Source organism: Vulpes lagopus, chromosome 20 (genome assembly GCF_018345385.1).
Source record: "Vulpes lagopus strain Blue_001 chromosome 20, ASM1834538v1, whole genome shotgun sequence".
NCBI classification, from domain to species: Eukaryota; Metazoa; Chordata; class Mammalia; order Carnivora; family Canidae; genus Vulpes; species Vulpes lagopus.
This window is the reverse complement of record NC_054843.1, coordinates 6,603,161-6,629,997: the sequence shown is the minus strand read 5'-3', so window position 1 is coordinate 6,629,997 and position 26,837 is coordinate 6,603,161. Positions and strand designations below refer to the sequence as shown.

Below are 26,837 nucleotides of genomic sequence, written 5' to 3'. Positions count from 1 at the left end.
CATCCCAGACTCATTAAATTGTATACATTAAATACATATGGCTTTTTGTATGTCAATCAAGACTCAATAGAAAAGGTTAAAAAAGGGACGCCTGGATGGCTCAGTGGTTGAGCATCTGCCTTTGGCTCAGGGCATGATCCCAGAGTCCCAGCTTCGGGCTCTCTGCATGAAGCCTGCTTCTTCTCCTACATCTTCCTATGTCTCTGTCTCTCTCTCTCTCTCTCTGTGTCTCTCATGAACAAATATATAAAATCTTAAAAAAAAAAAGGTTTAAAAAAACCCTAAAGGAACAATATGTAAGTGATGTCAATAGCTTCTTTGAAGAAATGCATTCCCCCCGCCCCACAGGCTTCTTTCCTTCTTTAGAGATGAACGAAAAGTGTGAAAACACGTGTGGAAGCATCATGTTTGTAAGTTTTAGGTAGGAGTGAGCACAAAGAATGGAACCACTGCCCCCAAAGACCCTCCTATGCCCTTGGCTTTGTGTGGCTGGCGTTCCATGGTTGGTTGGTTTTGTTTTCCTCGTCACCACCATCACAGAACACTCACAGATCATTTGTCAAAAGCCTTCATCTTATTTTTATGAAGTTTTATTTTTAAGTGATTCATTTGAGATGAAAAGATTTTCTTTTCACTTTTTATAGTAAAATTTAGGATACACATAGAGTCATATCACAATGCAGGAAACAATATGGTAGAGCGTAGTGGCACTGGATCTGGGTTCAGAAGACCCAAGTTTGAAGCCAGATTCTGTCCTTGCTCTCCTTGCCACCTCAGGAACTTTGGGGACCTCTTTCTGCTCCGTGTCCCAAAAGGAGCTTGCTGGGAGCTTGTTGGAGATGTAGAGTCTGGTCTCCAACTCTGCTGAATCAGAGTCCATTCTACAACAGCCTCCTGCGTGGACTGGGACTATTGCATACTTGCACAGTCCAGTGCAAGTAGAGCCACTTTGCCCCTGCTGGAGTCTCGATTTCTTCAACTATAAAAATGGCATTGATAAAAGCTGCCCAGCTCCCAACCAGGGATGTTAAATGGACCAAATGAGCCAGCATGTGTAAAAGGTTTTATAAACCTTAATGTTGTATTTCAATTGTTACTAGATTACAGAAAGCTGATGTGCCTGACTTGAATTCTCCACATGGTTCAAGCAGTGGTTTAGATGATCCATTTCTAGTCATTGTTCTAGTAAGCCAGATGCGCGAAAAGTATGACATCTCTAATGTGCAATTAGTCACTTATCTTTGTAAGTACTACATTTAAAAGTCACGTACCTTCATCTAACATGGGGGAGTGAATAGGCTAACATCTCTTCTTTTATTGTTAAGAGGGCATTCGTCACTTTGGCCCCACGTGATTTAATCTTTCTGGTTCCTGATCAGTTCTTGTAGGGTTTTTGGTTGTAATTCTACCTTAGTTTCTTTGATATCAATTATCTATAAGTTTTGTGTAAAGGGGGATCTAGATCCTCTGGTCAAAACTGTAGCTTCAACTACTGGTACGTTCCTTGGCATGCTTGGCATTCTCTATGTAACGAGTAAATGGATGAATAGATGGATAGATGGATAGGATGGATGGATGGATGAAGATACCATGTTCTTATAACATAAGCTCTATATCTTTCCCTAGAATAGCCCATGGCATACAGTTGATGTTCCTCTAACTCCTAAAAATATCTCCTTTTCCAGCATGTGGGATCCCTGATGCTTTTTATTTTAACTTTCCCTAAAACGTCATGTGTTTTTAATAAACTTATACAAGGACATGTTTCTATAGCAGCTTGGCTAAGCAACTCACAGGGACTATGCCATCTTTCTGATTTTTGAAGCTTACTCGCCAGGATGGAATGCAGGTGATTCAGGTTTTAAGAGGCACAGAGGATCCTCAGAATAGCATCCTGGGCTCACAGGGTAACAAGGGCTTTCGCATTTTTCCTCTGTTGGAAAAGAATGGAAAAGTCCATTTCTGAACACCAAGGGTGGGATGCGTATCAACCCTCTCATCTTCAGAAGGATCTCCATGAAACACAGGCAGCACTATACTTGGCCTTTTCAAAACACACAGGCGTATGCTAAAAATACAGTGCACTGCACATCTGGAATTTGTCTCATCCATGAATCTCTCACACATGGATTCATTGTTTTCGATAAAATTCCAAGAATTTTATTCATGAGAAAGTTCTGGCACAATGGAAAACCCTGGCAAGTACAGTACTACGGGATAGGAGCAGCAGATGTCCCGGCCTCCACCCACAGTGCTGCTGGCTCAGTTCATTTGCATCAGGCTTCTCTCTCATGCCTTCAAACTTCCAAGCCAAGCTTCCCTAGAAAAGGGAGCAGTATAGCAGCCTTACTTGAAAAACAAACTTGATGCAGTTCCCCCACAATTTCGACATGCAGGTGTCAGGAGGGGCCCATGGGGGTGTGAAAGAGGCATCAAGGCTCACGGTCACTGGTTCCAGATGCAGCTGCTCACTCAGTACAGCTCAGGCCTGGGGCTGTTGACTCCTTATCTTTGAAATGAGAGTCTGCTCTTCTGATGTGTCCTAAGGTCCCTTCTTGAACCAAAACAAAATCTATTTTATTTAACTAGTGACTTACTCTTCCTGCCATGGCCGGGCTGCAAGCTCCACCTTCTCTATGTCGGATCAGATGTGCAGACATGGCAGTGTGCAGGGTTTGGGGGGGGGGGAGGAAGTCTATCCCCTGTGCCATGGTTGCCAAGAAGTCTTTACACGTTCAAGTTAAAGGTTAACTGTAGGCTCTGTCCATGCTGTCCCAGATTTTAATTTCCCATGTCCTATGGATATCTTCTTTCTTGCTCACCATGAGAAGGTAGGCAAGACCCTGAGAGCTCACTTCATGTCTTCAAATGTGGTTAGGACCTAATCTCCTGCATGGGGACTCGGGTTGTTTGGCACATAAAGAACACCAGTCATAATAAAGTATGGTTCTACTAACCAAAGTCTTCGGAAGCCAGGATGATCAGGCAAGGAAGGGAGCACATGTTGGAAGCCCCTACCCCTCACAAGGTCCAAAGACCTCCCTGATTTCTTTCCCATTCCTAACCCCAAATAATTTTTGGCACAGACTGCATACTGTATAAAGCAGAACCAAACATGGACACTCTTTCTTTCCCAGACACTGACTCCCACTGTGGAAAGAGCCAAATGCTCACCCACTGTGAGGGTTCCCTCCCTGCCAAACTCCTGCTTCAGCCCTGTGAGTGATGATGCTGCTGTCCCCGAGGCTGGGAGGCTAAGCCTGTGCTTTGCAGAAGATTTTCCAGTACATAAATCTGCCCTGGTTGCTGCACAGGAAGGAGACCAAGCAGCCAGGGTATCATAACCTTTGTTCACGCTCTGGGCTGAGCTCATTCTTCTCCCATGATGTAGTGTGCAGCACCAGGGAGTACCCTGTCACTGGAACACTTTGCATGCACCAGCAAGCTAGTTGCCAGCAAGACTCATTTTTATGACTTTGGGAGTGTTGATCTCAAAACCTAATACATTTAAATTATTCATTGTAAACTCGTCCAACAATTTCAAACTACACATACATATGTCATAACCAACAGGACTCTCCTAGAGTCTAGCTCGAGCCCCTCTGTAAATTGGTCTACGCTGGAAGCCAAAATCACTCTTTAAAACTCTGTAGGTCCATTCATACCAAAACCACTATAACCTGCAGAACAGCAGGTGGCCTAAAAATTTTAATGAGGCCTACAAAAGGGTCTAAACCTTGGTTTTTGGACTGCCTCCTTTTTTGGGACCTCTTTATACTAATTGCACTGAACACTCATGGAGAAAGCAGAACCACTGATGTCCAGTGTGTTCCCATCTTTTCCAGGGCTCGGGGCTCTGTGCATTTTGTACAGACCCATGCTGCGCAAAGACATCTGCTGGATGGGTGAGGGGTGGCCCCTGCAGAGCTAGCTCCTGTCAAAGGGGTGGGGTTTTCTGTGTTACTCATCCACCTATTTTGCACAAAGAGCCTATGTATGTATATATCACACATGGCTCTCTCTACTTAAAAAGGGCTTACCTGGAACAAAAGATGGTTCCCTGTCTTCTATCCTGGTGGACTTCCACTGATCACTACTGTAAGCACAGGTATACTCTAAATTAATTTAAAAATTAAAATGACATATGCAAAAAAAAAAAAAAAGACATATGCAGAGCCATGTAGCTGGAAGTAACAAAAGCCATTTCTGCCCTTGTCAAATCTTACGCCGGTGAGCGCCAGATCTAAAAGCGAGCAGACTGGTGCCCCTCTCAAGTCCTAATCAAGAGGGGACCAAACGGGCTCCCAGGCCGTTTGGTCCGAGGCCAGACTGTTACTAATGCAGCTGATGCTGATGCTGAACTCCCACGGTCACAAGGCGCTTCTACAGAACTCATCCTTGCACGCAGGTCTCACTAGCATCCACTGGATTTTCACTCATGTTAATGTCACTAACCTTCATTTTCGCTTCCAAGCGAAAGCGTAGACATGTGACCATATGCATCTTGGCAGGTGGGGTGATGAAAAGCAGCATACCTACTTAAGTATTTTTTATATAAATTTATTTTTTATTGGTGTTCAATTTGCCAACATATAGAATAACACCCAGTGCTCATCCCGTCAAGTGCCCACCTCAGTGCCCGCCACCCAGTCACCCCCACCCCCCGCCCACCTCCCTTTCCACCACCCCTTGTTCGTTTCCCAGAGTTAGGAGTCTCTCATGTTCTGTCTCCCTTTCTGATTATTTCCCACTCATTTTTTTCTCCTTTCCCCTTTATTCCCTTTCACTATTTTTTATATTCCACAAATGAGACCATATAATGTTTGTTCTTCTCCTATTGACTTATTTCACTCAGCATAATACCCTCCAGTTCCATCCACCTAGAAGCAAATGGTGGTTATTTGTCATTTCTAATGGCTGAGGAATATTCCATTGTATACATAAACCTACTTAAGTATTTGATAACTCTAACTCCTCTAAACTCATTTCCTGTTGGCTCCTCGAACCTCACAGTCTGGGCAGACATTGTCATGCCAGGCAATGAACTCTCTCTATATAGCACCAACAAAGCCATACCTTCCAGCTTTCCCTTCGTTACCCATTCAAGTGCCAGGCAACAGACAAACTCACTCTAAAATTCAAAATAATTAAGTACACATTTGTAGAGTGAATTAGAGCCTTGCTTTTCAGGGTCTGATGCTGGCACAGGCAGCATCAACATTACCTGAGACCCTGTTCTATACACAGAATCCAGGCCTTGCCCCAGAGCTAGGGAGCCCAAATCCTGATGGACAAGATTACTAAGATGAATGGCATACACAAGAAGTTCTGGGAACTGGGTTAAAAAGTTGCAAGGGGTCTGAAAAGAAAGAAAAGGCAGAGCCGAGTGAGGAGGGCCAGGGAGAGAGGGACAGACAGCTGTTGTTAATACAGAATGGTCAGTGAGGTTCTCGTGGGGGGAGGCGAGGCCTGAATAAACTTAAGGAAATGAGCCATCCCAATGCACTCCTGGGGAGTGAGCCTCCAGGGTCACTGAAGCCACAACGCCAAGGGCAGAGGAGGGCACTGGGGTTGGAGGTGGGACTCTGAGATCAGAAGCAGCCAGGAAGGAAGTGCCATCGCAGGGAAGGAGAGTGTGACTACTGGCTGAGGAGGGGATTCTGATGAGGCTGAGGATGAGCAGAGCCGTGGCCAGAACCTGGTCTCCTGGGAGTGAAGGGGAACCAGGGAAATGTCTTCTTTCCTGAGATGTACTAATATTTTTCACCTTGTAAGCATTCTGCAAAGAAAGATCTTTCTAGGGATCCCTGGGTGGCGCAGCGGTTTGGCGCCTGCCTTTGGCCCAGGGCACGATCCTGGAGACCCAGGATCGAATCCCACATCGGGCTCCTGGTGCATGGAGCCTGCTTCTCCCTCTGCCTGTGTCTCTGCCTCTCTCTCTCTCTCTGTGACTATCATGAATAAATAAAAATATTTATAAAAAAAAAAAGAAAGAAAGATCTTTCTATCTTTTAAGTATTATGATTTTCAAAACTCAACGTGATCAGAATGCATGTATTATGCATGGCAGAGTATACACCAGGAGTCACACCTAATGAGACATGATAGCCGTCCTTCGCCCCCTATGCAATGGAGCTTACTTTCATACATCATATACAGAAACTTCAGGAATTCAAGATGCGTATTTTCATTCAGAGAGCCTGTCCATGGCCATGACCATTTTTTTGTGCTATTTTGCACATATAGGAAATACCTGGTTGAGGCTTCCCACCATCCTGGACACCTCCTATAAAGGGCAGCCCTCAGGGAAACCAACCACTGGCAGTCAAAAGGAACAGCACCGAAGTGCTCCCCTGCCCTGAAGTCAGGGACAACCCCAGGGACAGAAAGTGTGAGGTGAGCAGGTATGAGGTGAGCAGGTATTAACAGCTCTAGATGGTGAGCGGCAGACAGCAGGTATCACTTCCGTTCTGCTCACCTCACACCCCAGTGACAGCTTCAGAGCTGGAGAAGGGATTCAGATGAACAGCTATTTCCTCTTTAGACAAAAGGATAAACTTGCTTTAGGGCAGAGGCCTTCTGAAGAACTATTTCTACCATGCTTGCCTATCAAGAACCCTAAATTCTCAAAGCTTTATCAGTGGAACGTGCCTCCTCACTGAAAAAGGGTGCTGCCCCTCTTGCTAAGGAATTTGAATCCAATGTCCAAATTCAATACATAGTCTGTGTATTAGTTTCAATACATAGTCTGTGTATTAGTGTATTAGTCTGTGTATTAGTTTAGTTTCCTAAAGCTTCAAAAAAAAAAAAAGCATCCTAAATTAAAAGATATTTTTAAACAGAAATGTGTTCTCTTACAGCTCTGGAGACAGAAGTCCAAAATCAAAGTGCCAGCAGGGCTAGTTCCTTCCCAAGCTATGAGGAAGGGATCTGCCCCAGGGCTCTCCCCTTGCCTTGTAGACGGCTGTCTTCTCCCCCATGGCTTCACAGAGTGTAGGCATGTCCGTGTCTCTGACAAGTTTCCCCTCTGTACACAGATGCCAGCATCCTGGATTAGGGCCACCCTGATGACTTCATTCTCACTTGATAACTATTGGAAGGCTGGTTCTCTGAATAAGGTCACGTTCTGAGGTTCTGGGGATTGGGACGCTAACATATGAATATGGGTGGCACAGTTTAGCCTGTAGCAGGCTGTAAGTTCCTGGAGAGCAGAGAATGGGTCGATTTCGTTCATTGCTATCCCCTGCTGCCTAGCAGAGTGTGAGGTCCCAGACTAAGCACTATAGGTCAGTAGTTGTTGAAGTGTGTTCCAGGAACCTCCTGGGCTCCCCAGGTCCTTCCAGGCAGTCTCAGGGCTCTACAGTGTTTTCGTGATGTACTAATATATTATCCGCCTTTTCCATACTGAACCTCTCACAGGAGTGCAGTGAAGCTTTCCAGAGGCTACAGGACATATGATAGCAGAGGAGATTGGACACAGAAGCAGATATGAGAATCCAGCTGTCTCTATTAAGCTGGACATTTTAGAGATTTGCAAAAATATAGAACAATGCCACTCTTCTCACTAAATATATTTTTTGGTAATTATAGTTATTTCTCACTGCATTGTATTCTTTACACTAACACATAATGAGTTTATTACTGTTGTTTTTTAATGAATTCATAAATAATGCTTCAAAAACATCTCAGTTTTTGTTTCTAATTCAGTCAATGTCAATAGATATCTAAATAAACAATGGCTTCTTAGAAACTTCAATCATTTTTAATGGTGCAAAGGAGTCCTGAAGCCACAAGTTTGAGGACCATTGCTGCAGGGGTTTAAACCAGCTGGGACATGGTCCATCTTCTCTGAAGTAACCCACAGTCTTATGGCCATTAATGTCCTTTATAAAGAAAATATTTTTAGTAGCTAAATGCTACAAAAATGAAGCCTACTGGCGATTCCCATAAGTTGACAAAAAGGAGTTATTAAAAAAAAAAAAGGCAAGCCAATCTTGAGTCTCTGAAGATAGCACTTAGCCATGTGTTAAATTTGCAACTTAGGCGCTTCAAAAACCAAGAGTCAGGGGGGAATGGCATTCCACATATCCCAGCTGCTGAGTGCTGGCCCCCAGATACTCCAGCACTGGACAGAAGCTACTAAAGAAGCAGGCTGCCCATCCCCTCTTAGCTACCGACTACCCACCGACATCTGTTTTCAGCTGAGACTTCTGGAAAGTTGCTGTGTCTTCTGGCAAAATGGGAGAAGGTCTGGTGAGGGACCACAGACCAGCAGAAAATGAGGGGAGGCTGTAGACCACCTACCCGCTGCCAAGCTGGTTGTGGTTTGGGGGCAGGGCCAACTTGAGAAAGTGGTCCTGGGGCCATAGGGCTGCAGAACCTAGGCATGAACTCCAGGCCCATCTCTTCGCATGCCCATCTTGATGCACTTGGTGCATCTCTGGATTGGGAAGTGGCATTCTCCAATTAATGCCAAGGACCACTCTTTTTTTTTTTTTTTTTAAATAACCAGGGTATTTTAGGTTCTCAACTCATTTCTTGGATGAGTTCCAATACTTGGATATTGGAAGATCCTCCCTGTTTATTTCCTTGCTGAAGACTGTGTGAAAATGTCATGTCTCATTCTAAAACAGGTTCTCAAAAATAAATAAAATAAGTAAGATTCTTAAAGGCATTTGATGTAAATAATCAGTAGTTGGGCATCCACTACAACCAAAACAACCACAGTAGGCACTGGTGGTGGTGACAGAAAGCTGGATTGTCTTCAGAATCAATTATTTTAGATAGACTGTAATTACTTTAATAGAGGGAAAAAATACCCTGGGAGAAAAGAAGAGCAGATTCATCAGGACTGGGGGAATGCAGGCTCCATGAGAGCAGGGATTCCCTTCTTTCAGTGACTTTTTTCACCAGTGCTTGGAAAAGTGCCCATACTCAATGCACACATGGTAATTATCTGTCATGTAACTTTGTAGTATGTGGGTGCTAGTTTGTTGATTGCTTTGGTGGTGGAGGAAGGAGGGATGAAGGAGAAAGGGAGAAGGAAGGAATTGGTGTTCACTGACCTTGAAGAATGGAGGGACAAGACAGGTTGAGATGGCGAGGAACGTTTTCAGGTAAAGAACCCATGAAAAAAACTGCAGAAGTAGGACCATCCTTGTGAGTTGGAGAGGGCCAAGGATGATTCAAGGTGGGGGCAGGTTGTGGAAGCTCAGATTGGATCCAAAGACTGCACCTCATTTCTGATGGCTCTGGATGCCCCATCCAGGGTTTGTCTTTCATTCTGCACAAAACATGGGCTTCTTACTTCCATGTTTCCATAGCCTCTCCATCCTGATCACCATTGGCTCACATCCTTTCCATTCACAATATTAATCACCTCATCTAGTCTGGGATTATATCCCTCCTATTTAGGTGAAGTACATACTTGATTATCATTTAAATTAATTTGGAAATGTAATTAATTTGTTTTGCATTATCAGGAGTGGTTTAATTTCCTACACAGCATACCTAAGAAGGCTTTCTCATGGGCTTACAATCCTGGAAGACCCAATGCCCAAAGAGAGGGGATATATGTTGGAAACAAAAATAAAAGTCAGCAATTTAAAGAAAGCCGAGTTTGGAAAATTCTATCTAAGGACAGGCAATTCCCCATATGGTAAAATGGCAATGACAACCAAAACAGGGACAGTGTCTATGGAGAATGAACTCATGTATCTGAGCCACGACTTGTATTAGCCAACTTGACAGACAGTACGTTTCATTAATTTGGGACTACTGGCTCTTCTGAATGTGGGACAACTCACAACAAATCACAAGGTCATGTGTAAAATGAAAAGAAGGGCTCCTTTACAGTAATAATAATCACACTGTGTCACCCTGCTGCCCCTAAATAAAGTCCAACTTCCCAATGTGTCCTGGCTCCTAGAAGCCCTTAAGTCCTGAGCTTGTTTTTCTTAGTGACTACTCTTGCATTCACTGTTAGTGACCTAAGCAATGAAATTAATTCCCAATCAACCAGAAGAGGCAGGTTATCTTGGCAAGGGATGGCTGACATCATTTGACTTTCCAGGAAAATCCTCCTTTTCTACTAACTCAAGAAACATGTACTGTGCTACCTTGTATTTAGCAGAGAGATCCAACACACAACAGCCAACAGCAAGAGGTGCATCAATGTCAGTGCTTGTGCTGTCAACATTTCTGAGGAAGTATGTACATTCAGAAGCGAGCATTGGAGGGACCCCCTATGGCCCCAGGACTTCTGTACATTATATGGTTTCCTAAAAAAAAGACACCGAAATCTGAAATCAGAAACACATTTTCAAGGGACAAGTGCATGATGCTCACAAGTCAGGTGCAGTGAGGCAGGGGTGTTGGCAGAGGTGGAGGAGGAAGAGGAGGAGGAGGAGGAGGAGAGAAGGGAGGTCAGGAGGATGTCCGTGGGAAACCTGACAGACCCACAGCGAAGGGTCTCGAAATTGCCAATGTATTCTCATCAAATTGCCGATTTCAAAAGACTTGGATCTGAGCCCAGCGAGAGATCTGCTAATTTGGACCTTGACTCTGGCCCTCCCAAAAATTACTACTTCTATCTCAGCACCCAAACAACAGAAAAGCAGTACATGTTCAGTTGGTTAATTCCAAGTAAAGTCTGCATATCGAAACAAAATGTATACTTTTCAGGCATATGAAGTAGAAGTGAGCCAAATTAGCAAAATGCACAAGCATGTTGGCAGTGTTTCTGTGCAGGGCGCAGACCTGTCATCCACTTACAGGGGCTACATGTGTACCCACCTCATGGCCCGTTACCCACTCTAGGAATTACTCAAGCCTTTGTTTTTCTCCCTCCAGCTTCCTGCCTTCTTAAAGCATTTGCTGGCCATCAGCCAATGGGGGAAAAAGGTAAACTCCACTCTGTCCACGTCGCGACTTATCAGTGCTTCCAGTAAAAGGCCTGTGGTGGAGAGCCAGGGAAGTGAGATTTGTGGTTCCTTCAGATCTACACCTTCCTCATTACCCAGAAGGTCGGTCAATCAATAATTCTTATCTTCTGACTGGCAAGGCCCTGCCTGACTTCTTACCCTCTCCCATGGGGCTGCTGTAGGGCCTGCTGAGCTTCCCTGCAGCTCTACGTAAAGGAAAACGTGTGCTTCTCTGGATGTTACCCAGGGTTAACACGGAATAGATACTGTGAGCTTAATTTTGTTTTCTAACAACAAAAATTAAACAAAGATTTCCAAACTCCTTTAGTGCCAGACTCAATTCCTAAAGATCTTTTCCTTGGCAAGACCCATGGAATGACTCTGGAACCCTAGGTGCCCCAATGAGCATAGTTAATGATGCTAAAAAAAAAAAAAAAATGTCATGATAGAGGCAAGAATGGAACATTCTGATTTCCCCTTTGGCAACTGCCACCCAAGGGGGGGTCTTGGCTGGCTGGGGGGAGCGAGCTCTTCAGTTCACATAACACCCCATCCAGCTACCCCATATAAACATGCTATCTCAGCCAAAGTGGTGTGCCCACTCTGAAAATGTGACTGGAAGGCAAGGCCTCCAGCCCCTTGTCCAACTGGAACACAAACCTGGGGCCCCAATAGAACTGATGCTCGCCTTCAGACTCTGGCCATACATTTTTTAAAAAATATTAAATCTATCCATCTAGGAACTCAGTAATTCACTTACCAAACATTTACTGACTCGTCACTCTGTGCCACGCACTGTGACACAACTTCAGGACCTCTTGTAAGAAGATGCAAGGGTTCTATCTACCTGCAAGTTGTATGTCATTATTGTAAAAAAACATTCCCATCTCTCTGAATGCCATGTCATAGAAATTCAGCCACCAATGCTCATAAACATGATCTATGGGAGCTGGGCTCTAAAGCTTCAAGAAGATCCAGCTTTCTTAGAAAAATCACTGAGTACATATGGATATAATTATCTTCATTCTGTTTTCCCCTAGAATCACTGTATTTATAGCTTTGAGCAATTTTCTTTTTTTCCCTTTGAGGAAATACTGTGAAACATTTTTCTTGTAGGTAATATTAATTTGTAATAAATGCATTTTTTGATATAATAAATGACTTTTCATATTTATTTTTGAACAAACCAAGGAGTATGAAAGTAAATTTACGGGCAGCTTGCAAGCATGTCTTGCTTTTATGTGAGAAAGGAAATAAATGTAGATGCTTACTGTTAAAGTTAATGAGGCAATGCTAGTGTCAGAATTATAAGCCTCATACTTCCTCCTGTTGTGCAGTTCATAGAGCATGTTTACACACCCCATCTCACTTGGATTTAATAAAATCTTTACACATTGCAAGTATCAACACCTGCATTAGTGTTACAATGATTTCCCTCAGAATTTGTCTTTGTAAGATGATCATTTGTGTTGCATACTGGTGTTTACAATTTATGTACAACTTTGTTGCACCTCATGGTTTATCCGTCTGTTTCAGGCCATTAAACTGTAAGCTCCTGGAGGGCAGGGACATATCTGACTCGCTTCTATGTCTTCAGGGCCAACCACACAGTCACTCAACACAGTCATCTAGTGCAGCCTTGCTTGGTGACTTACCCTTTCCATAGCTCTGTGTTGTCATGTGTGATATGAGGATAGCAACTGTATCCACTTGTCTTACCTATTCCAATCTATGAGACAATTAATACATTGGGCATACAGTAAGTACCTGTGTTTGCCACTAGTACCACTGCTGTTCTTGTTATTTAGATTGAATTGAATTGAAGTTCGTGAGAGCAAGGTAACTTATACAGGGGAATGGGACAGATGACCAGCAGAAAGAAAGGACCATCAGGGATTCTGTGTCCTGGTCTGCAGTTCTAGCTAAGCTATGAAACAAAGTCATAGATCTTCTTTTTTTTCCAAATCATTTCCATTAATATAATTTTTAAAATAATTTACTTATAAGTGTTCCCTGTGTTTCTTTTCCTGCCATGACGGTCTTTACCTTACCAAATACACATGGGACATTGACACACTGGAAAGCTGAGGAGACACAGAAATAGTATACCCTGGCCTCACTGTGCAGTGGCATCTCTTCTCCCCAACATTTTACATTTTATAATTACATCTGGCAAACTGCTTCTTCAGCGTAACCTTGTACCAGGAATCAAATGAAAATGAGCCAGCTCTCAGCATAGAAAGTGGAAAATCAGAAGTACACTCAACATTGACACCATTATATTCTCTACATTTCTGTTTCTAAGACAGTCTATTAAAGTTGCCATCCTAACAGTAGAAGATTCCATTGAGCACAGTATTGGGTGAGTCCAGATTATAGATTAACAAGAGGCCACCAGAGAAGATGGGATGGGCTGGGTTTCCAGGGAGGATCTGTTAGAAGCCTCTTATGTCTGGGGGGCTTTTCAGACCCTGAAAAATCCAAAAGGGGTTCCCTTTCCTGGGCCAATCCTTATTCTCCACAACACGTTTATGTAATAACAATATTTGCAAGTGCAGTCAGAAAAGGAACTGCAGCCTATCATTAACAAATAGATGGGGCTCTGAATCATGTTCACTTTTATTGGCCAATGAATGCTCAGACTTTTTATCTTATTGTTCAATTCAGGAAAAAGGGGATTAAATAGAATTAAGCAAGGAGGGGAAACTCACTTTTTTCACTTGCAGAAAGCTAATTACAGTTTGGTCACTGAGTAATTTCATTATCTGCTTAGGATCCTTAATTAGATTTGATGTTCACTATGAAGTGTGGTGGATTTCCTTGGGGAAGCAGAACTAGGATAGAACATAAATGTTCAGTGTCACCAAATATGTTCAGAAGAATTAGACATCAGTCTTTTTAATTATTCTAGCAGTTTATCATTCCCTCATGAGCTCTACAGACATCACCATTTCAGCAGGAGAAACCAGTAGACTTCTGGGAAGATGGTCTTCCTCAATTACATGGAACTACATAATACATTTAAGGCATCCCTGGCTCTGTCCATTGATGGCCAGAGCACTCCCTCCATGGTCATGGCATGGCAACCCAAATGCCACACATTCCCTGAGCACCACCCCACGTGGGAGATAAGAGACAGCTGCCTCCACCTGAGAACCATGGTATGGTCATTACTTTCCTGGCTTTCTTGTTTTCCCTTACCCTAATATTTAAATCAAGCAATGGAACTACGTACACGATTTCATCACTGAGCTCCATATTCTGTGGTCTTCCTACAAATAACATATATTTTTAAAAATCTTCAGTGTTTATGTGTCACACACAGGTATCCACTGATACAAACTAAGCTATAATGAATATATAAACCAGAGAGCTGAGGCCATGTAGTGCCCGAGGTGTGGAGAAACCCAACATCCATTCCCATGCATTTGCTGCAGCACCGAGTCACCTTGACCTTCCCTAGCTTATAGTCCAGTCTTACGAGTGTACATACATCCTGTGTGGTATCTGCCTGTGGATGAGTTGACACCCTCTGATAGGCTATCTTAAGTCCTCATATAATAGATTGTGTGCTGGCACTCCATGAAATGGATGTTAGATTAGCCTTTACCCAAAGTCATTTACCGGATTATAGGTTGAGCACTTTGCAGTTTAATGAACACCTTTCGATCATTATCTTTTGTGATCCTTCAACCCCTCCATCTAATTTTTTTTTTTTATTTATGATAGTCACAGAGAGAGAGAGAGAGGCAGAGACACAGGCAGAGGGAGAAGCAGGCTCCATGCACCGGGAGCCCGATGTGGGATTCGATCCCGGGTCTCCAGGATCGCGCCCTGGGCCAAAGACAGGCGCCAAACCGCTGCGCCACCCAGGGATCCCTCAACCCCTCCATCTAGACAGAGAATAGATTTTATGATACCGGGTTTATAAAGACATGGGTTGTGTTCCCAATGGTTGACTGTGAGCCTGTTCTTTGTAACTTCTAACTCTCTGATTCACCCACAGAGACACGATAGGTTCTAAGTGAGTTGAGTGAGGCTTCCACGTACGGCTCCTGTCTGCGGCCCTCACGATTGACCCACACTGAGCAGGGCTCCTCAGAGAGCCTGAGGCCTGGGACGTGGGAGATGGAGCTCTGAGAGTCTGGAGGGAAAGGAAAGAAGGCGAACCTCTTGAAAAAGACACTCCTGAACTGCAATGGCAGGGAGAGAAAAGAAGTCACAGCTACTAATGCAGCTTCTCTCTCTCAGGACCTTAGGGGGAAGTGGCTGTACGTGGGCTAACTCTGTGCTCACACCTGCAGGACTAAGTTTATCGGCCATGTCTAGGTGTCCACCGAGCTCAGCTCTCCTGTCTTCCCATGTTGAGGAACCCTGGCAGGGCCCAAAGGAAATGAGCTCTGCAGCCTCATCTGCATACTTGCATGCGGCCCCTCAGGCTGACCCTCAGCTCTTGGCCAGCAGAGCCCATGAGGGGCAGGCAGCAGCCACCCAGGGGTGGGATACCCAGGACCTGCGAACCTGTCAACCTCCTTCTGGGCTGGGGCTTCTTTTAAAAAAGATTTTATTTATTTATTCATGAGAGACACAGACAGAAAGGCAGAGACACAGGCAGAGAGAGAAGCAGGCTCCCTGTGGGGACGCTGATGTAGGACCCTATCCTGGGACCCCGGGATTCACAACCTGAGCCAAAGGCAGATGCTCAGTCACTGAGCCACCCCGGTGCCCCATGGGCTGGGGTTGTGAAGCATGAGGTGTTTTCAAGACATAACGGTCAACAAAAAGGTACTTCAAAATTAAACGGAGGAAGTGCTCAAACAAAACAAAACAAAAAGAGTCAGAGACACGTCAATAGCACACAGGAACCAACCTGAGAGTTCCCGATGTGGTGGTAAAAGTTGGAACAAGATACACAACAAAATAAGTAACAAGACAATAGGATTACAACCCAAAGAGTGAAAGAAAGATCCAAATATGAACAAATAATGGAATGAGGTAAATAAATAAATGAGGGAGAAAAGACAACTCTTCTTAACAGAAAAATCCAAGGGATAAACACAGAAGGAATGAGGGAAATAGAAAATCACCCTCAGAAGCCCACAGTCCAAACTCCTGTGGGCACGATGTATGAACAGGTGCTACAATTAGCGGCTGGTGCTTCAAGGAAAAAACAGGGTATCTGAACATCCTCAAAGTATCTCCTGCAAAATATGTATTGATTACTGTTATGTTAATCTATATCCACAAAATCTTTGATGCTTCCCCTTTCAGAGATGGAGCTTAATTCCCCAGACACTACCTTTGCCAATGATTCAGGTCAACCTCACCGGCAGGCAGGCTGCCATCATGTACCCATGTGATCTGATGCATGAGATCACCTCCTGGGTGTTTTCTTCCTAAGTACCGACAACCTCCACCTACCTGGGACAAACCCCCAATGAAGCACTCTCTACAACATGCCTGAGCAACGCTCTTCATAAGTCAGGATCATGAAAGACGAGGAAGAGCATGACACTGTTCCAGAGCCCAGGAATCCAATGCAATGTGGTGACCTGCTTCAGAAAAGGGACCAGTGGAAAACTGGGGGAATTTGGATAAGGTGTATAGTTTATTTAAAAGGAGGTAGCAGAGTGCCTGGGTGGCTCAGTAGGCTAAGCATCTGCCTTGGGCTCAGGTCATGATCCCGGGGTCCTTGAATCAAGGCCTGTATCGGGCTCCCTGTTCACTGGGGGCCTGCTTCTCCTTCTCTGCTTTTCCCCTCCTGTTTGCCCCCCCCACTCTCTTCTCTCTCTCTCTCAAATAAAAAAAAAATAAAATCTTAAAATAAAAGGAGGTAGCAGCATTTTCTATCAAGAAGAGTGGTAAATATTTTTGGCCTTGTCGGCCATGTGGTCTCCTTTGAAACTACAGTGTGAAAGTGGTCAAAGACAACATGTCAGTCAGTGGGTGTGGCTAAGTTCCGGCAAAACCTTCTATACAAAGAAAAAAGCTGTGAGCTGGATTTGGTGTGTGAGCCAGGCTTCCTGACTCCCGGACAGTAAAGTTGTATCAAGGTCAATTTCTCAGTTTAGACAAATGTACCCTGGTTATGAAAGACATTAACACAAGGGGAAACTAGGTAAAGGGATCTGGGAACTCTCCACGTTATCTTTGTAACTCTTCTATAAACTTAAAATTTTTTCCAAAAAAAGTTTTGAAATGAAGTAGAAATAATTGGGGTGAGTTGTGTGCCATTTTTGGATCGTCTTTGCTACCACTGCTCTGAATTTTCTTCCTCTAGTGACTATACTCAAGAATTGGTCATATATGTGGATCACATCCCACCAAACATGACCAATTCCATGTTTCCTGTCTGTATTCTGCACAGAATGAGTGATATGGCGCTCATTACAGCACATGAATGTGAGAAGAAATTGCAGGACATGCTTCCTAACTCTAAGGGAGCCCCAGCCTCAGAATGGATCCCAAAAGGGGGTTAATGGGAGTGCCTTTGGACAATGGTGGCCTCACTGTACCTCTGCTCATAAAAATGGCTGGACAGTTCCCACTAAAACCTAGGTGCCATTTTCAAGAACCCAGAGTAGCAGAACCAAACGTACTCCCTCCCAAGAAAGATGAATACTGCTCTGCCACAGCCAGTGGGTAGAATGACAAGGGCTAGAATTCTCTGCATGTCCATTCTTCTGTAACAGTGGCATTAAAATCATCCTACAGTCACAGACCCCTTCCTCCAACCATGCTCTTAGGCGGGAGTTCAGTGTATAAAACAAGCAGCCTCACAGAGAAGTGACACCACAGTTAAGCTTTTAGGGGATGAGAAGGGCTTTATGGGCAGACATGAGCAGAGCAGAAAGTGCCCACCATGCTGAAGAATCCTAACATGGTGCCAGGGTCACAGGTGGTAAGGGGCACAGTGCCCCTGGTCTGAGACTCAGATGGCCCCACCTGCACACTGAGCAGTTAGGTATTTGTTACAGGTGATGGAGGGCCAGAAAAGGTTTTCCTGCAGGTGAGTGGCACACCAAGCCGTGTCTTGAAAAGACAGCATCAAGTCTAGAGGTGGATCCACACTAGGGAGGTAACATGCCCGTGAACCAAGAACATGAGCTGGCCGGATCTGGTGGGGTCCACACCCTGAGGCCCCGGAGCAGGCATGTGGCCAGGGGATTACAGCTAGTTCTCTCGGCTGGGGCAGGAGGAGATTGGGGCCTGCACTCTCTTAGGTGAGAAGCACCAAGGTCCTGATCTGAAAGCTCTAATTGTAGCCATTTCCGAACCTGAGGCCTGACACCCAAGAAGCTCAGTCTTCTCCCTCTGATGCACCCCAGGCTGCTCAGGTTGAGTAGAGATGTGCTCCTTACCTCTCAAACATAAATTTGTGACTCAGATCCCGTAAGTCAGGACACAGCACAGGTACTGCAAAGGACACTGTGTACTGAACTGAACCACAGTGAGCAGTTTCCTAAATTCGCTTTCCGATCCATCCAGCACCCACCTTGCCGTTAATCACATTCAGTCCAAGTAGGTGAGGGCTTGATGAAATTGTTGATCTTTAGCATAAACCCCTTCATTTGACTTGTTCAGCTTTCCATTGTTCTTTGGGATGCTGAGCCCCCGCCCCCTTTTTATATTAACATGATCCTACATTCAATTCTCTATATAAAACAATTCTCTCTTTTTTTTTTTGAAAAATACTTTAAATAAGAAAACATTTATTTTAGGTATCAGTGAGTGGTGATATAGGAATGATTCAAACTTAATCCTGCCCTGACGTATGGGAAACTGACTCAAATTTGGGAGTGTCAGAAATCAAGAAGTATTTACAAATATCCAGGAGGAAATGTCCTTCAACTTTGTGGCCACAGAGAAAACAGTCCAGGTGGGAGGTTGTGGGGAAGACGGAGTTTGGGGATGCTGCCATTTTGTGAAATGGAGCTGTACTTAAATGTATGAAATCGATAACTATTTTAAAGCTCACTTAAATTCTACCTGTGATATAAGTGGGTGAGTTTGGAACTAAACATATATAAATTTTTAAAACAGATAGATTCATAACCTCAAAGAAGGAAGTCAGGAAAATGAACCCATTGACTCTTTCTCGGATGGCATCAGAGTGGAGCTAGGCTCCAGAAGAATGGCTAGGAGTCTACTCATGAGCAAATCTGTATTTAAGGAGTGTTTCCTTCCCATAAGCAGGGAAATGTGGGAGGGCATTTCTTGCCGATGTGTGAGTCACCCATTGAGTCACTGTGAGAGGCAAGCCCCATTGTTGGTCCTGGAATCCACTGACAAAAATGGTCATGCCTGTCAATTTCCTGTCACTTCTCTCAGCCTGACTGTCCCCAAAGGACTCAAGGTTTGTATATTCATAGAAGGACACCTCTGGGAAATGGTGAATGTCTCAAGGAGAAAGCCAAGAAATGGGAACCCAGTAGGCGCCACCTTTCCAGGTGTTCTGACATCCTGCTGTCTGCCCTCTGGCTGAGTGTCTTGGGCTATGCCATCTCCTTCTCATGCCAGGAGCTCTTGGGTCTCCGAGCCCAGCTGGGTCCCCAGGTGGGGGCTATGCTCTGCCTTAAGTGCCATCATCCGTCCGAGGCCCAGGACAGATTCCACAGCAACGATTCCAAATCTCACCCTGCCTCTCCTCTCCTCCTCAGCTTTTTACCCTGAAAACTACACGCATCTTGAGGGTTTGAGCAAAATCTCATCAATCACGTGATGGCTAGTAGGACAGATAAAACACCTGCTCTTACAAGGCCACAGGAAAACCAAGAGAGTCCTGGCTGTGTAGAAGGTGGTGGCTGTCCCTTCTTTTCCAAATAAAGAAACAGAGTGAAAAGGGGCAGGAGTGGGGGATGGGCAATATGGGTGAAGTGGGGTGGGAAGTGCAGGTTTCCAGCTATGGGGTAAGTGTGTAGCATAAGGGGTGAAAGGTGAAGCATAAGGAATATGGGCAATGGGACTGTAACAGCACTACATGGCACAAGTGGCAGCTGCACTTGTGCTGAGCAGGAGAGAGGAGAGGAAGGACAGGGAAATGGAAAGCTTAGCTCCCTCATTTTTATTTAGAGGAAATGTAATAAGTCTCTAACCAAGGTGCCTGGGTGGCTCAGTTGGTTAAGCATCTGCCTTCAATTCACATCATGATCCTGGAGTCCTGGGATGAAGCCCCGCATCGCATCCGGCTCCCTGCTCAGCGCAGAGTCTGCTTCTCCTCTCCCTGTGCCCCTCCCCCTGCTTGTGCTCTCTCTCTCTCTCTCTCTCTGTCAAATAAATAAATAAAATCTTAAATAAAATCTCTAACCAAAAAAATTATCTCCAGGCTTAATGATAATTTATCCTCTCCCTGAGAGGGACTAGGACAGGGAAATGGACAAGTCTAGGTAAAGGAAACATAGACACTGTAGGACTTCAAGACAATAACCACTGATGTGAACAACATGGTCACAGTGTGGCAGGGGCGCTAAGTGCCTGGGTGAACTCATGCATGGGACCTGCACTCTCTCCTCAGAGAGGAGGAGCTACTGTCACACCCATTGTAGAGATGGGGTTACTGAGCCTTCACACATTGACTAAGTTGCCTAGAGCATATCGTTAGGAAACCCCAGAATTCTGACCCAGCTGCCTGCTTCCAAAGAGAATGTCTAACTATTGAGCACAATGCACCAAATGGCCTGGGACTGAAGTGGCTGCGAAGAGGTTTTGAAACTAGCTCAGCCCGTGAAAAGACACAACGTACAGGACATAAGATGGAAGAAGGGACAGCGACCTAATTGATGTTTCTCTTCATGCTTTTAACTCTGGGCCCCTGAAAGGGGCACACACACCCCCTTTCCACTGGTACTCCATGGCCAAGGCACTCACCAGTCTTGTCACATCCAATGGAAGGCTGCAGCTGGCTACACCCGACACACAGATGGAGCCCTTTGTTAGGTAGGAGGTTCTTCGCACTGCTGCCTCTGAGGAATTAGGTCACAAGAGGCCACGATGCCTGCCACCTGTGTTCAGCTCCTCTTCCCAGTGGCCACACAAGTACAGTCGCTGTTCCCAGCCACCCAAGCCTGTCCCTGCCTCAGGGCCTTTGCCCCTACTGTTCCCCCTCTGTGCACTCTCCCACGGGATATGCAACCCTGGTTCTCACATTTCCTTTCTGTCTTCGCCTGACAGCCATCTCCAATCACCTTATCAACACTGGAGCCCCCCACCCCCTGCCACTCGGTGTGTCCCCCACACTTCTCACCCCTGATGTACTCTATCATCACTGTCCCACTGAGTCCTATTTGTCTGTCACACCTCCCATCCCCACTCAATCGGGAGCGCTGCATGAGTCCCTCTGTCCCTGCTTCACGTACCCTCTTGTGCTGACCGTCCCATGGGTGTCCAACACATCGGGCGCAAATATGTGAGTTGATTCCCACATGCCAAGCCCCAAAGGGATAAAGTGGTATTGCTTGTTCGCCATGCTTCCGGCAGAACTTCTTGAGACAAGCCAAAGAAACGAAGCTACCTGTCATCCAACAAAGAAAAAATCTGCCTACTGTCTTTGGGCAAATATGCGACGAACTCTAAAATCAAACCAAAGTCTGAAATGGGCACGGGGATTAAACGAAGGCACCTCCCTGCAGGTGCCTGCTGCCGCAGGAATTCATCGTGGATGCAGCGAACAAACCCCCCGCTGCCCAGGTGGAGGACCACAAGAATGAAGATCTGATCAGAGGATAATTTTTTTAAAAAAATCTTCAGCAGGGGACATATCCCAACATGTCATTCTGTATTACAAGAGCTGCGTCCTGGCAGTGGGGAGGCAACCGCTTCTGCCTCGGGCCTCTGCAGGGGAACGCGGGCGTCAGTGGCCCAATTGTCCTGGCTGTTTACGAGCCTGATCCTTGTAACACCCCTGAAATGTGTTCTCCTAAAGATGTTCCCCAAGATATGACAGCGCTCTGCATTGTTTCGCTGCATACCACGCTCCTATCCCAGAGTAATCCGCCCTTCTTTTAACGGCTGATGACAGCTCCAATGGCTGGGCGAAAATCAGTTGAAGGAAAGGGAAGTCTTGTCGGAAATGAGATTAATCTTGTAACGAGTGTTCAGCTCTGATAACCCATCTGGGCACAACTGCTTAAACCGGAGAGCAATTAACCTTCACCCGACAAGCTCTGTCCAACCGTTATAAACATTAAAGAGACAGGATCCTCCCCTCCTCCTTGTAGACTAAACAACCAGATTTGAATTCCATATAAACGGCCTCTTTCTGCAGATGTGCGCTGATGACAAAGGCCGGGGGAGAGGTGGGTCACGGCTCTGCTCGTAACTCAGGTAACCTGGACCTTGGCTGGAGCCCGCGGAGGTCGCTAGCGTGAACAGTCGCTCCAGGCACTTTTAAATCAAATCCCTAGCTTTAGGGGAGGTGGGCTTAGCTGCTTTCATGCAGGAACACGTCTGCTAACAGCAACACGACCTGAATGGGGTGGGGTTTTTTCCCCTTTTTCTTTTGTCCAACAGTAGGCATATTTGCATGGAGCTGGCCCCTTGCACTCGATTCCTCTCTTGCAACCACGCGGGCAACTGCATGAGTGAATGTATCTTGTGGTCACAAAGGGAGATTTTTTTTTTTTAATCTCTGAGAAGTTACTAGCTTTCATGGACAGCAAACCTGTGATCTTGCCTTTATCAGCACATGCTGTAACCGATGGGGCTAACCAAGTGGCCCACGAAGAACACTGCGTGGTTAGGGGACCCTCCGGTGAAAGTAAGTTTCCCAACACTGAAGAGAAACCTCTGACATCACTTACCACTCAGGCAATAGCTTTCTGGAGCATTCTTTAAAGATTTGTTTTTATGTATATTTAGAGAGAGAGCATGCACGAGTCAGGAGGAGGGGCAGGGAGAGAGGGAGAGAGAGTCTTAAGCAGATTCCATGCTGACCACAGAGCCTGAAGCAGGGCTCGATCTCATGAACCTGAGATCATGACCTGAGCCAAAACCAAGAGTCCGGACACTCAACGGACTGGGCCACCCAGGCATCCTTGGAACATTCTTTTATATGGGGGCCACTGGATTGTGTTTATGGACATGGTATTAATAATAAATAAAGAATAAGGCCCCGTGACTTAGAGGTGGCTCCAAACCAAGGCGGGTACATAATATACCCTACAGAATATGTATACAAGAATATGTAAGTACATGTACAAACTGATATAAAGGACAGATGTTCTATATAACCAACCAGTCTGCTAGTGAGCTAAAGCCTCAGATTCTAAAAAATAAACAAATAATAAAAGGGGAAACATGAGAACAGTCACTTAGCATGTTCTACACAAATCTCTCTCCTGAGGTTTCAATCCAGTCTTCATGATAGCCAAAGACAGCTCTCTAAATACTTCAGGCTAACGTTTAATCTCATCTTATCCCTTGAACTCAGTTTCTTTCTTCCAATGGGTAAGTCATGATATTTGAGGCCTCGCAGATGTGTCTGTACATGACAGGGCTGAGCTTACAGGACACGAGTCACTCACGCTGGCCTCTCATAACAGAATGAGAGAGAACAGGAGAGCACTGGCATCCGCTGGGCACTACTACTGCCACAGGGACACACTCTTGCAGCCACAGCCAGGAGAGCATGCTTTCATGGTCTACATTTGCATCTCCACAGTGCCTTTTCCTGCCACTGCTGGGCAGGAGTTGTGAAGGACACCCAGTGGGACTTACCCTTGCCTCACAAGGCTTTATGCCACCTCTGTGTTTGCAGCTACATGAGGTAGAAGCAGAAGATTCTGGATGTCCAGTTCTCCTACTCCCACTGGAAGCTTTCCAGTGTCTCAGCCAGAGGCCAAGTGAAGATGGGCTGGTCAACTTTTCATCCCCAAGGAGCCATCAAGTGCACTCCGAGTAGACAAAGGTGCACATGAACAACACAACAAGAGCTCCTGACTGGTTCTTGATTTAAATTTGCACGTCTTCCCCAAGAAAAATCTTGCGGAGCCTTCATCATTATGGCTAAGATGAAACTCCCTTCTTTGTTTAGTGACAGATTCATGTCACAAGACATGACACCAGGACGCTGAGGGGGCAGTTCATGTTTCTGGGCCAGTATCCTCTATGTCTACAACTCAGCAGGTATCAAAACCAGAAGACAAAAATGAAATCATTTTTGATGAGCTTAGTCTTAGGGCTGTGGAGGTTCAACTTGAGGACTTTACAGAAAAAAAGCCACAGGAATTATATATATATATATATATATATATATATATATATATATATATATATATATATATATATATATGATGTAAAAAGCATACTCATCCATGAGTCTACACTGCTGGTGAAGCCAGTTCCCCATGTGACACTGATGAGCCCTGTGGTGGCACCAAACTTGCTGCACTTCTTGACATCCACCAAGTAAAACTCTGAGATAAGGAGAAACCACAGCATCACACCGAGTATCTTGTGAAACTGAAACAGCTGTAGAGTGAACGCCTGCCTTACAGTGATTTGTGATTTTGATCATCACACTGGATTTAACAGTGTGAGGGCTGCCATTCATTCTCCAGAGCTGTACATGCTTTTCCTGAAACCAACTGCAGTTGAATATTCCCCAATGGCACTTACACACAAGCATGATGCCGGAATCCTAGCATCAGCACTTGGTTGTGAGGATTATCGATGAGTGGCTGCCTGTGTTTCCAAAGCCCAAGAGAGGCTGCCAACCTCAAGGCCTGCCTTGTCTCCTTCCTGCCTGAATGGTGCCCCCATCCATGCCCACCTGGAACCTCAGGATGTGGGCTTATTTGGAAACAGGGTCTTTACTGATGTAATGAAGGCAAGGACTGGGGGCGGGGCAGGATCATATGAGATGAGGGCAGAACCTAAATCCAACAAGAGCACCCCAGCAAGGGACCAGAGAGGAGAGAGCAGCCAGATGCAGAGACAGGGTGATGAGATGACAGAGGAGGGGTTCAGGGGATGTGGTTACAAGCCAAGGAATGCGGGCAGCCATCTGAAGCTGGGACAGGCATGGGACCCACTCTCCCTCAGAGCTGCCAGAAGGAACTGACTCTGCTCATACGCTGATTTTGGATGTCTGGCCTCCCAAACCGCAAGAGAATAAATTTCTGTTATTGAAAGCCACCCGGTTTGTGGTTATGTGTTACAGCGGCCCTGGGAAACTAATACACTACGTATAGACACTGTTTTTAACAAAATTTTTGCCACTTTGGGGCATTATATGGCTCACTATTTGCCTTATAGAGTTAGTAAAGTTTCCAAAAGTGCTTGAGTTTATGCCAAAATTACATAAACTCCTGGTTACAGCAACCAGAGAGCCTTACACTGTCAGAATGATACTAATTTTTACAAACTTTCCACGTAAACGCCTTTGTCTGACAGTGCCCTGATTCTTCTAAGAATTTTTCTGCTCGTACCACTGAGGGAACAAATGTCTGGTTCACATTCTAATGAAAGTCATCATCATGTGGGGAGATGTCTTCACAAAGATCTTTAAATCTCTCAAAATGTTATTTGTTTGAAAATAATGTTAGAAGTTAAAAAAAAAAACAGCCAATGGAAATGAAAATTTAATTTCTTCAGTATTTTTTCCAACCAACATTTGTGAGGCAAATTATGACAGGTTCATGTATATTCTCTTCCCAACAAAATCTTAGTTCTTTTAAGAATTCCTTTTAATTATCCTAAGAACAATTAAGAGTGTACGGACCTCAAGTAAAATTGGTTGAGAAACACTGGACCAATCAAGTTTCATCTAACTTTTGGACTCCGAAATAAAAGTCGTGGCTGGCTTTCCTTTGACTCCTTAAAAACTAGATCATAAAAAAAAAAAAAAAAAAAAAAAAAAAAAAAAAAAAAAAAACTAGATCATAGTTTTTGCAGGAGAGGAACCAAGTCAGATTTCTTTTGTTCATATATACTGGCTGGAGACATGCTCCACTTAGGCAAAGATTTCAATACACATTTGGTCATGTGTTCATGTTTTCATTCATTCAGCAAACATTTACAGGGTAGCACTTCACGTGCCAGGCACTGTGCTAGGTGCAGGAGAAACAACATTAGACCAAATTCATAAACCGTTACATTGAAAATCAGTTAAAGTTACCAAGATAACAGAATACTTTAGGTTTTATGAAAGATCACATTTTCTTTGGCTTATATATAATGCCTTAAACAGTAAGGCTTATCACTAAGCTAAATACTATGTTTGCTAAACTTAAAATCTTAACTTAAAATTTCAATAGGAAATCCAGTTTTATTATCTGGCTTAGATAAGTTGGTTGTTAATTGCTATTAAAGTTAATCTTTAGGGACACCTGGGTGGCTCAGTGGTTGAGTGTCTGCCTTCGGCTCAGGGTGTAATCCCGGGGTCCTGGGACCAAGTCTCGCATCGGGCTCCCTACAGGGAGCCTGCATCTCCCTCTGCCTGTGTCTCTGCCTCTCTCTCTGTCTCTCATGAATGAATTAATAAAATCTTTAAAAATAATAATTAATAAAAAATAAAGTTTATTTTATAAACTTTATTTTATAAACTTTATTATAAAGCAGATTGTCTTGCAATCAAATACAAAGAACTTCCTATTAACAAAAATGTCCTAGCACATCATACCCATTGCAGATGGGTATTAAATATTACTATTATATACTATATTACTATATATATATGATACTATATACTACTATAGGATTATTATACAGTAATTACAGTAGAGTAAGAGCTGCCTGATTCACTGATGATTATGGAAGCTGTCAGTGTGAACCAGTACATCAGATACCAGTATATGTCTTAGAAGATTAAGTTCTAGCCTCCCTGAAGTTTCAAAGGAGGGGCTGCAGTAACAACAAAAGAGAAACACGTAGTGCCCATTGTAATTCATTAAACCCAACTCTTCATTTCTTTGTGCC

General features: G+C 44.5%; 1 protein-coding gene across 4 annotated transcripts in view; it reads right to left on the bottom strand.

Moving 5' to 3' along the window:
• Nucleotides 1-26,837, bottom strand: part of ERG (ETS transcription factor ERG) — a 174,789-nt gene that overhangs the window by 66,346 nt on the left and 81,606 nt on the right. Inside the window, exon 1 of one of the 4 annotated variants that reach the window (XM_041734989.1) lies at nucleotides 9,066-9,192. The exons of 2 other annotated variants lie outside the window; for them this stretch is intronic. In XM_041734989.1, the coding sequence (XP_041590923.1) occupies nucleotides 9,066-9,155 (90 nt within the window). In that variant the 5' untranslated portion in view covers nucleotides 9,156-9,192. Of the gene's footprint in view, nucleotides 1-9,065; nucleotides 9,193-26,837 lie in introns of those variants that run through there. One more of the 4 variants, XM_041734991.1, reaches the window with a different exon arrangement.